At 48.6% G+C, this 10,782-nt stretch overlaps 1 protein-coding gene across 1 annotated transcript; it reads right to left on the bottom strand.

Annotated features, from left to right (window-relative positions):
- Positions 1-4,017: 4,017 nt before the first annotated feature.
- BC939DRAFT_122303 (uncharacterized protein) lies at positions 4,018-6,456 on the bottom strand. The gene is made up of 3 exons (XM_051550002.1): positions 5,326-6,456; positions 4,499-5,158; positions 4,018-4,203 (listed from the first exon to the last, which is right to left on the bottom strand). Exons 1-3 carry the CDS (start codon positions 6,353-6,355, stop codon positions 4,181-4,183), a joined length of 1,713 nt encoding a protein of 570 aa, XP_051413378.1. The 5' UTR covers positions 6,356-6,456; the 3' UTR covers positions 4,018-4,180.
- Positions 6,457-10,782: the final 4,326 nt, after the last annotated feature.

Here is a 10,782-nt window from a genome sequence, read left to right as displayed (position 1 = left end):
ACCACGAAATTAAACTGAACCATCGTCATACGGAATGCGTTCTTGAAGATGCGATCCGACCCCACAGATAAGACCATGTCTCGATGAGCCGTGGACTTGTAAAAACTCAGCGATGATCTTAAATTCAGGTAACGGGCCGTTTGGAAGTATCGAATGAGCCAAACAAAGACGACAAATCTGAAAGAAATTTCGTATGTTTCGTCCTCGGCAGCTTGTAAAAGTTCGTAAAGCGCAAGCCATTTCGCTGTGGCGATTGCTCGTTCACGGAGAGTTCTCGGATGACGAACTAAATTACGACCGCGGGCCATCAGGAGAATGAAGTGAGGTGCGAATGAAGGGAGAGTGAAGGGTGAGAGCGAAAGAAAGGTGAGTGTGAAAGGTAGAGCATGTATACCAAAACTGCAACGTGCCAACCATCCTCCTTCCCGAAATCGAGTGTTTAGAACTGAGAGTAAAACGGTTTGGATTTGATATCGCTTCACTTCCCAAGTTACACAAAACATAAAAAAAAGATACCGCCGCGTCGAAAACACCCCTTAACACAGAAAGCAAATCAAATCGAAATCAAATCGCTAAGAACTGAGGACGGCGAATACGTTTGATATTCGACGGACAGTGAAGCAACTGGTGCGTGCTTTGCAGGAATAATAAAGCCAACGGTAGAGCATGTGACTGAATATGTGACTGTATTTTCTGGTCTTTAGAATAGCCCACTCAGAGAGGTCAATTCAATTTCAAATTAAGTTTGTTGGCCGCGTTTTGTTAACAAACCCCGGCCTAAAAACGAGTTTCGACTGTACACCCAATTTTTTTTTTACGGACAGAAGGATAAGAAATCTGTCTGCAAAATAGTTTCGAAGAAATGAATTGAAATATTATTCTCAGAAGAACTATTCAGTCACATGCCCCATCTATCCCGTGCCCATGTCAAGCTATCTTGAGTCCACGACAAAAAGTCGCCCAAATATTTTTTAGAATAAAATGCTCAATTCAGTCTTTTGAGGTTAAGGTAATGTGGCAGTGCAGCGTTAAACAATGACCTTAGTCATGGGCATGGCGTGACATGTCGACAATGCACATGGTCAAAGGGAGATGGAAGAGTAGAGATGGAAAAAGCCACAGTAGATACTTAAGTTATATTTGAACGAATCACAGTGAATATCCCTATTCCCAAAAAGGAACTTATTGAGTCAATTTAAAGAATATTTGGGCAACGACTTTTTGTCGCGAACTCTATTTGACAACCCGGGTTACCATGCATTGTTTGCCAACACCCCTCTAATTGACCGCTGATGCTGCCCACTGCACACTTGTCCACCACAGGCTGCACTAACTCACATCTGCTTGCTCTTGCCATTCCTCCTCACTGTCCCACTACTCCTCCTCCTCCTCCTTTACCTCTGCTGAGGAGTCATTACACTAGCCTACCCACATCCTCGTAGCATGGATCCAGCTGTACTGAGTAGAGCCGACCTGACCGCTGCCTCAATCGCCGCTGCAGTCTATGTGGATTCAGCAGGCGGGCCAAAATATGTCTCGTAGCAACAGTCAATTAGGGGGGGTTGGCAAATAATGCATGGTAACCCGGGTTGTCAAATAGATAGCTTGACATGGACACGGGACAGATGGGGCATGTGACTGAATAGTTCTTCTGACTGAATAGTATTTCAATTCATTTCTTCGAAACTATTTTGCGGACAGATTTCTTATCCTTCTGTCCGTAAAAAAAAAAATTGGGTATACTCGGTGATCTTTCGACCGATCGCATGCATTTTTGAAGAAACTAAAAAGTCTAGTCTCGCAGTATACTTAAATTTTGGCTTATATTCCCGAGCCGATTTCGGTGCCTAAAAAGATTGACATACCTACTGTTGGTAATGTAGCATGCCTTCTGTCACAAATGTCTCGAGCTTTTGACTTAAAGACAGCGTATGCGTCAGTAGCGGTGGTTGTAGTGATGGTTGTGATGTCGGTTGCGGTAGCAGAGTTTCCATCATAACCCATATGCATATCGTTCAATGTGGAGCCCCCATAGTTTGCATATTTTGATATCATTATGGAGGGACCAGTCTCATATTCAATCCAATTGAAAAATATATGAAACTGGTATTTTATGTTATAACCCGATGGCAATCAACGAACACATCCAGAGCGACCTGAAGGCGAGCCTTCGGCGGAATATTGTAATTGAACTCGTTTACAGCGTCTTAAAGATATTCTTTAGAATAGACCTTTTCTGTGTAGGGGCTTGAAGGTGGTGACGAAAATCCTTCAATGGGAACTTCCTTCTCGACAGTGCGGTTACGGGGAGCGATTTCGAGTACCCGCATCTCTTGGTCACTAACAACTGGCTTCTGATCTTCGTAATCTAGGTCAGATTCTTCGTCGTCTCCCCACGAATCGTTATCAGAGTCTTCAGAGTTGTCCTCATCCACGAAATCATCCTCCTTCAGTTGCCGGAATGTCCCTTTGTATTCCTCGCGACCCATTACCTCGTGGGCGACCTCGACAATAGCTTGTGAAGGTCCTTCGCTATTGATCATGCTGAGATAGTTCAAGACAGAGAAGTCCTTCTGATCGGTGATGGCTTCTTCGTTTCCTGCATTTCGTTCCTTGAGCTCTCCTTGAAGACGATTGACTTGATCTGCCTTTGTTTCAACTCCAAGACCCAGTAATCAAGTTTTCTGGTACTCAGAAAAGATGGGAATTTGGACAAATCAATTGCGGATGCAATCAGGGGTCAGCTTTACCCAAGAGCGGACTAGACATGCCCAGAGACTTCCATCTGAAACTGTAGCCGTGGATGGCCCTTTTCGATCGTGACAGCTGCAGAGGACCTCGAGCATCTCTTGGCTGTAGTGGACCATGAAGGACCGGATAATCCCAGCATCGAGCGGCTGGGTCATGGATATTGTATTTGGAAGTAGTGAGATGGTGGTGATGTTGAGGAAACCCCCCGTCTTCGCATCTCCCATGTCCTGGTGCGCTGCCGATCAGCAAAGCGATCTTGCGCCCCTTCCTATACATGTCCCGGTCTAGTCCCCAGAGCCAATCGGCGAACAGTTCGCGTCTCATGTAGCCGCTTCCTTTAAATTCGGCATCGATAGCCTTCAATGTCGCTTGAGTCAAACCGTTCGGACGGTGCTTAGCTATGGACATATAAAACTTGGTGAGTAAAAATCCTTTAAATTTGCACTGCTACACTGTTCAAACAATACTGCATTACTTACAAAGGACATAAAGGTTGTGTTTGTCTGTGCCTTGCGGTACTACTGCACAACAACATCGACATTCGAGCAACTCGAGTGAACTTCTTGCCACAAATTGGATCGGTAGCAAGGCTTTTTGTTGGACAGAGCCTTTATGTTGTCAGGGCCAAAGTCCTTGAGCGCTATTTGTTCAATTTGAGTCCAGTAGAAATCCAAGCTGACTGATCCGCTTTCGCTATGGCCGATGTATCTTTTGAACACTCACTGTCTCCTGAACTTTTGAAGCCAGCCATTTCCAAAAGGCAATCGATTCTAGCTTATGCTCAGGACGAAAAGAACCTTTCATGAGGATCCACATTACCACAGCCGTTCCTTTCAGGCGAGAGCCAGACACGTTGATGCCTATCAAATTATATGGATTAGGGAATATGCTTTCAGAAGCGAGCAGCTGCATAGACTCCCGTACCTAAGGATTCCTGTTGGTTAATATCAGGTGTAAACGGCTTCTTCCATAACCACCATTGGTCTTGGCTTATTACGTACAATCGTTCTTGTTACCATAGGCGGCAGCGTCGCCATTGCCTGACAGATCTCGTCTTCCTTTTTGAGTATACTATCGGCTGTCCTGGGGCTCATACTCAACATTTTTGAGAGAACGGTATGGGGGGCATATGGATTGTGATCTTTCTCTGCGTAGTATTTTAAGATGAACTGAGCGTATACTCCCTATGAGGTCTGTATGGTTTGAAAGCCGAGTCGCCAGGGTCAGAACGGCCAACGTTGGGTGAGTTGGGGGCCGGAGCTGTGTGACTAGAACGTTTTCTTTTGGGCATAGTGGAGATAGAGGAAAGGATGGGCTCGAGAGAGGTGTATGTGGGAACAAAAGTGCTGAGATATACCCAATTTTGTATATTTTTCAATTGGATTGAATACGGGACTGGTCCCTCCATAATGATACCAAAGTGTGCAAACTATGGAGGCTCGACTGTGAATTCTAAGAGATACAATCGCATTGCGCCTTATGGGAAGGGAACCATGCTAAGTAATCGCCACGCTCAATATATGCATTCATATCCGCGCCGCCTTTTCTTCGCCAACCCCCTCATGCAAGATCAAGGGCTCGCTACGACGTAGGACTAGTCTCCTGTTGTCGGCCGTAACTATAGTGATTGTTCGTCCCAAGACTCGGGTGCCTGTATTGGCCATGGTCGTAATGCAACTGGACGTGACCGGGCTAGTGAAGAAATTGCTGGTCGGGTGCGGAGGATAGCAGGGATGGGTGCTTGTACCTGAATCGGAGGTATAGTCCATACCGACGCTTATGGTGTTAGTACCACCAACTGCGCTATCGGTATTGATGGGGGTATGATAGTTCAGGCTAGTAGTCGAGAGATGGTTGATGATGGCCATGGTTGAATGAGGCGCGGCATGAGAGGATGTTTGGAAGCTGGTCGTCAGCGTACTTGAATTCGGATGCGGATGGGTTGTTTCGAAAGATCTCGATGAAGAGGAGCGAACACATGAACTGGAGTGTCCTGATCCCGTTGCAATATCGATATTGCTCGAACGGGAAGTTGTGCTTGAGATCGCGTCTGAACAAGGAATCGGCATTCGAGAGGTTCCAGATGTATCACGCTCGATATGGGTTGATATGTGCGACTCATCCCTAGGGATTTCCACTGTAGGAATGCTTCGAGCCGATCGAGAGGATCTGGATCTTTCAAGCGTTGCAGGTATTACTTCTGTGGAGGCAAGCCTGGGAAGCGAGGGAACAAAGTTGCTGACGGATCCAGTCTGAAGTTCTGGTCCAGTAACCGCAGCTGAAGCACCCATAGACGTCGCTGGTGCTTTCAAAGCGTTGTCGCTAATTGTCTTGATAATTTCAATACCTCTGTATGGAGTCGCCACTTGGGTAGGGAATCGCCAGTCGCCAGAGAGCGGAGGTAAGTCTATGGACGGTATGGAGCAAAAGGTTAGGTAAGTTTCCGACATGAGTGGTTCGGACACGGAGACACGGAAAGAGGCATCAAGCTGAGCGACAGGCGAACAGCGGTCAAAGGCGCATTGTCCTCTGCTGCAAGAGTTGACGAAGGGACACAGAAATCCAAAGTATTACCATGGTCATTCTCTTTCGGATGCTTGCTTGTAACCGAAGAGGACGCGTTGTCCCCTCCAGACCAAACACTATTCAGATCCTGCGCCTTGGAGGACGCTTGGCTCAGATAACTAGGGAAGGGCGGCTGGATAGAGGTCATGTCGATGTTGTAAACCTCAATTGCGTCTATAACGGCACCTCCATCTGGCACAGTGTTCCATAAATTAGGATGGAATGTCGTGCTGGGTCCATGACTCTTAGATGAAGATCCTCCAGAAGTTGTCATGTATCCAGAGTGGTCCGGCCGCTTTCCCTTCGTATCCGTCCTTTCCGAATCAGATTGCGACAGCGAGTACGCAGGCAGATTGCTCGACTCCTCTAATCCAAATATGGGCCTTTTCAGTGACGTCTCGGACTTTGACTGGAGTGAGGAGATCGAGGTCGCCGTCGTAAATTGGTAATTTTTTCTTTGCTTCTTGAACGCATGCCTGCTACTGCGATCCAAGCCGCTATCCAGCAACCGAGTGCGATCCGATGCCGATACCGATGATGGCGATGATGCTGATGCTGATACCGGTCCCGTAATACTCTCGGCGCTGCTACTACCGTCGTGCGCTGGACTTTTCGGGGCTCCGAAAGACAGCGTTGAAGAGTGTCTCCCCCTCGAACCAATATTGAGTACCATGTCACTGTTTGCCGACTGGCGGTCATTTGCACTGCTTTCAGAATCGTCGCCAGAAGAGACAAGAGACGACGAAGATGGTGATGATGTGAGTGGAAAATGATAGCGCGAGGAATGACGCGAGAACGCACTCTCAGCCGATTGACGCTTAGTGGAAGAAGGTCCTTGTTTCGAAGAAGCATGCCTTCCCGACCGCCGATGGCCCTTTCTAGCGCTCGATATTGATTGTCTGCTGCTGTGCTGGTCGAAGTACACAGGATGTGGTGAGACAAATTGCATGGTGGTGGGGGATCGGTCAGTTGCCAGCCACCCCGCAAGACTTGATCCTGCCTGAACATCCATGTCTGTTTGATGCCTGAGTTTGAGCATTCCATGCTGTATCTGCGAGCGTGAAGGAATGCGCGTTGGAGCATCGCTCAAAGACAGCTCCCCTGGGTTGAATCCCTTGGATTCGTTGGCACGCAGTGGGCCAAATCTGGTCTCGATCTCGATATCGCTGGAGTATTGTCTCGCAACGTGGATGGATCCAGGTCGGGATGATGACCAATCAACGCCAGGTACGCCAACTTCGCTCAAAGCTGAGCTCGATCCGTTCCTGTTCCAGTCAAAGGCAATGACTTCTTCATCTAGTTTTATTGAAGAGTCATATCCCATGTCAGCAGTTCCACTCGAGGGCGCTGGCGTCTGCGAACGCTTCTCTAAGTCGGTCGAGGTGCTGATCCCGAACGAAGCATGGGCTCTCCTTGACCGAACGATCGACGAGCTTAAAGCGAAGCTTCCTGATACCTGTCCCGCCCTGTTTACTCTTCGGCGAACTCCAACTGATCCTACAGGCTCGTCTCCACTTTCTTCATCGTCACTGTTTTCATCTCTGTGGCAGTCATCCGTTTTGAATGATTGATTCTCATCTTGAAGTCCATGGTTAGAGGTACTACGGTCATTTAGGCGACGATCCTCTTGGTCGGAAATAGAGCATGCCGAGCCTCGCTCCATCTCGCTCTGGCTACGAATAGAGACTTCCTCATGCAGTGGTTGTCGGGAAGCGACTTTTGTCGTGGATTTGGGATCTTTTCTATGATCATCAGTACCCTTGGTGCTCTCGAACTTTGCCCGGACGTATACCTTCTTTTGTGGGTGGAGCCGCAGCATCATCAGCTCCACAATGATATTGGCGACCTTGAACAACGCCACTGCAGCTACCAGATTCGTCAGCAGGGTCATAAGAGAGAACTGTCCGAGCTCCCCTGCCTGAGTGAAGACGATGCGGATGCTATGTTGTGTATCAGGGCATTAGAGTGGAGGATATGATGAGTTCCCATTTTAATAATGTTTATGGTTATTGCAGTAAAGTTAATTTTTCGCGTATCTTACCCATGCCTGTTGATCTCAACTCGCCTACCGGTCTGGAAATCACGGATGGTTTCAATGGCTTTGTACTCTTGGTCAGGAATGGCCTTGGGAAGATACTCATAGCTAATCCTGTTGGGGTCCCAGCCCTTGGCGGCATATTGGATCACAACGATGATCACAACGCCTGCTTGCCTAACAGTCTCGCCATCAGCAGTATTGGGTGCTTGAGACAGCTCATCTAGATTTATTCCTGATGCCCTGAGGAACTCGTCCACGGTCATGACATCTCCGGCAAGGCGGACAGTATTTTCGGACGAGGAAGATGTGGTGATGGGGACGTGTCGACCCTGATCAGTGAAGGTCTTGAGCACCTCTCCTGTTACAGAGTCGCGCAGGAGTCCAGATTCCATATTTCCTGACCGCATCTGTAGGCCCGTTGCCTGACCACGGATCGAGTGCTCGAGCATTAAAGTGAACCGCTCGATATCAGCCATGACGGATGGTGAAAGCAGCAGCGTAGACGGCGCTTTATGTGGATCGCAATCAGAAACTGTTGGCACGTTGACATTGCATTGGCTGAGAGCGCTTGCAGCAGTGGATTGGTTGTTGAAGGGGCCATATTGAGTGATCCCTGCGCGGGTCGTGATCAGGGCTCCTTCGACACCGGGGTTGTAAAGAATATCGTTTTCGTTCCAGTAGATGCATGGCGATGTGCTTGAATTACAGTACCCTGGTGTGCCAATGCCATCCGCGGGCGCCTTTAATGTAACCCTTACTGCCCCTGAGAAAACAACAAATATAAAGAAAAATTACTCAGTTAGTCCTTGAAAATATATAGTGGGTATTATGCGCTACTGTCCCTGCTATGTACTATTGCGGATGCATGCAGCCTTTCCCGTTCACCTGCCATTGATGATGTTCTCGGTCTTGAGGTACCGCTGCTGAAAAATGATGGTCGTGGCAATGTATAGAAGAATGGCAGCCTGAAATAGCCGGTAGAGCCCGCCAAGACGCCGACTGCAACCAAAAAGGACGATGGTCAGCGGAAGAAAAAAAAAGGGCGGAATCAAAAGAGGAGCGGGAGAGAGAGAGCGAGAGAAGAAGGTCAGTTTTAGTCGCGAGATGTATGCGCCGGTCGGTGAACGCTGTGTAATTGGCGCGTCGCGACTCGTCAGGTTTCAGAGTGCGGCGCGCGGGATTTTTTTTTTGGTCGCCGTGGCTGTTGACCCGCGCCGCTTTTTTTTTTATTGACGCCAGATCCCCCTAGGCGTGCAGGCGTGCAGGCGTGCCACAGCCTGTTGACCGCACTGCGCGCAACGCGTCCGTCCCGCTCGAGGGTCACGAGACCCTAGTGCCCATAAACCATAAAAAGAGCCATAGTCCGCTGGCTCTTCCCCCCCTTCCGTGTGTGGGTGCAACTCTGTGTTTTGTTTGTTTGCTCTTGTGCTCTCGACTGCTCAGTGTCGGATCATTTCAGGGCAGCTAAAAGTGTTTCCTTGTTTACTATTGGGTCCATTCAAGCCCTCATAACACAGCTACAGACAAGACAGAAACAGATCAGCCTGCTAAAAATACATGAGGAACAATGTAAATGTCAACTGTTCAGGAATGCTGAGTCGGCCTGAGGCGGGATGTGGTCCGCTGGAGCTGCGATTCCCAGCGTGAGGTAATGGCGCGGGCTGCGGGGAGTAAAAAAGAGGACAAAGCACACGCCGTAGCAAACCACATCGGGTCAAAATACTTACTCTCGCACCCTTAGGACCTTGAACGTCTCGTAACTGTCGCAGGAAAGGGGTAGTGTGGGGTAGTGTGGTTGAGGGAAAAGAAGCATAGGCCAGCCAAGTCAGTCCAAGGAATTCGAGATTCACTCATTGCAAACGAGGGTGGACTACGAATCAGAGACAGAAAGCGACTTGCGGGTGTAGACTTCTTCTAGAACCCTTTCTTGTCCTACCTAAAGAACCTGTCTGAGAATGACAAGGCTGATCCACCACCTCCACTCGATGTCATGGCGAAAGATCGTTTATGTGAATGAGTTTGGAATGAGGCTTTCAAGGTTATGCTGCCCAGGAGGTATGGGCTGGCCAATTGCTTCACGATTTTAAGTCTCCAAGGGCTGGAAGCAATGCAATGCACTGAGGTTGTTCTTGAGTTTGCAAAGGCAACAAAGGAGTGGTTTGGTAGTTGAACAGAGACCTGCGAAATGTGCTGGACAATATAGTATATTCTCCGTGGTTGGGCGGTTTAGTTAGCAAAGGATAGATCGGTTGTGGAGGGGACGCTATCCAGGGGTGAGTGTGAAGGTGGAGAAGGACGAATGCCAGGAACGAGCGGAAACAAAGACGAGATCGAGAGGGAAAGCAGAAAGTGGAAGAAAAACAAAGGCGGTATGCAGTTGACGGGTCGATGCAGGCACATGAAAGAACATGAAAAGCGAAGAGGATGGCGAAGACGTCGATGACGATGATGGTGCTGCAGCGGATAGTTGATGATGATGTGATGATCTGCGTGGAATACGGTTTTGAGTAACGAGACGGAGATAGCTGCAAGAGACGGCAAGGGTCGTGCAGGGATATCTGATGGGACGAGCTGGGACACAGAGTGGGAAGGAGAATGGACGGTAGATCTGTATGTGAGGTGTAGAACCAATAGTACAGGCTATCAGAACGAAAAAGTAAAAGAATAATGAAAGAAAGAGAGCGAAGGAAAGAGAGCGGAAGGAGGGATGGTGGTGGTGGTTGGAGCACCGGTGCCGGTGGTGATGATGATGGTAGTGATGGTTATCGTGGCCTGTCCATCCAGGTGCCTGATGCTCACGTCTTTGGGGAGCCATGTATTCACGCATGTGTCCGGATGCAGTTACAAATGTAATATTACAATGGCTGCTACATGTTCCAAAAAACAGGAATAGCACATTTAGCAGCGGCCTTATTTTTCGCACACCTGCAGGGGATCCGCCAAGAAGCAGCACCATCCGCTCGTCCTCTGGGAGCCAAGGCAATGGCTAGAAATATAAAGGGGCCTTTTGTTTTAAGGAGCTGAACATGGACGACTGGAGAGTAAGGAAAAGGGGGGATTGGGTGACTCCTCCCCTTTCCTCCTATGCTCTGTCGCTTGCCCTTGGTTGCCATTTCCGTCCTGGGCGTCCTGCTGAAACCACCTCCTGGCGACTCTCTCCAGCCCCTTTGTTCCTGGGCGTATTCACACCCCTTAGCCTTTCGATAGGCGTGTAAGCGTATAAAGAAGCATCGTCGCCTTCTCCATCTTCTTAAAGACAAAAGGCTGCCTTCTTTTCTTCTCGCCTTCTCCAGCATGAATGCAAAATGGATGGGCAGGAGTGGAGGGGAGCTGCAACCACTCTTTACCCTACATACCGTTTATCATCAATCGGATCTACTGCACTCCTCATCCTATATCGGCACCACACATGGTATCTATGAGTAAAG

Source organism: Gamsiella multidivaricata, assembly GCF_025024155.1.
Source record: "Gamsiella multidivaricata strain RSA 2152 chromosome Unknown BC939scaffold_24, whole genome shotgun sequence".
Lineage (NCBI taxonomy): Eukaryota > Fungi > Mortierellomycota > Mortierellomycetes > Mortierellales > Mortierellaceae > Gamsiella > Gamsiella multidivaricata.
The sequence above is the reverse complement of the archived record's forward strand: the minus strand, read 5'-3'. Positions and strand labels throughout refer to the sequence as shown.

What these genes read in the sequence shown, in the direction of transcription:
- BC939DRAFT_122303 (XM_051550002.1), bottom strand. Translation starts at nt 6,355, where the DNA reads ATGCTCAAACTCAGGCATCAAACAGACATGGATGTTCAGGCAGGATCA. An exon ending in TCCGAAAGAGAATGACCATG is followed by an intron (nt 5,159 to 5,325) that starts GTAATACTTTGG and finishes TACCGTCCATAG; the next exon opens with ACTTACCTCCGCTCTCTGGC. An exon ending in GGACTATACCTCCGATTCAG is followed by an intron (nt 4,204 to 4,498) that starts GTACAAGCACCC and finishes TGTATCTCTTAG; the next exon opens with AATTCACAGTCGAGCCTCCA.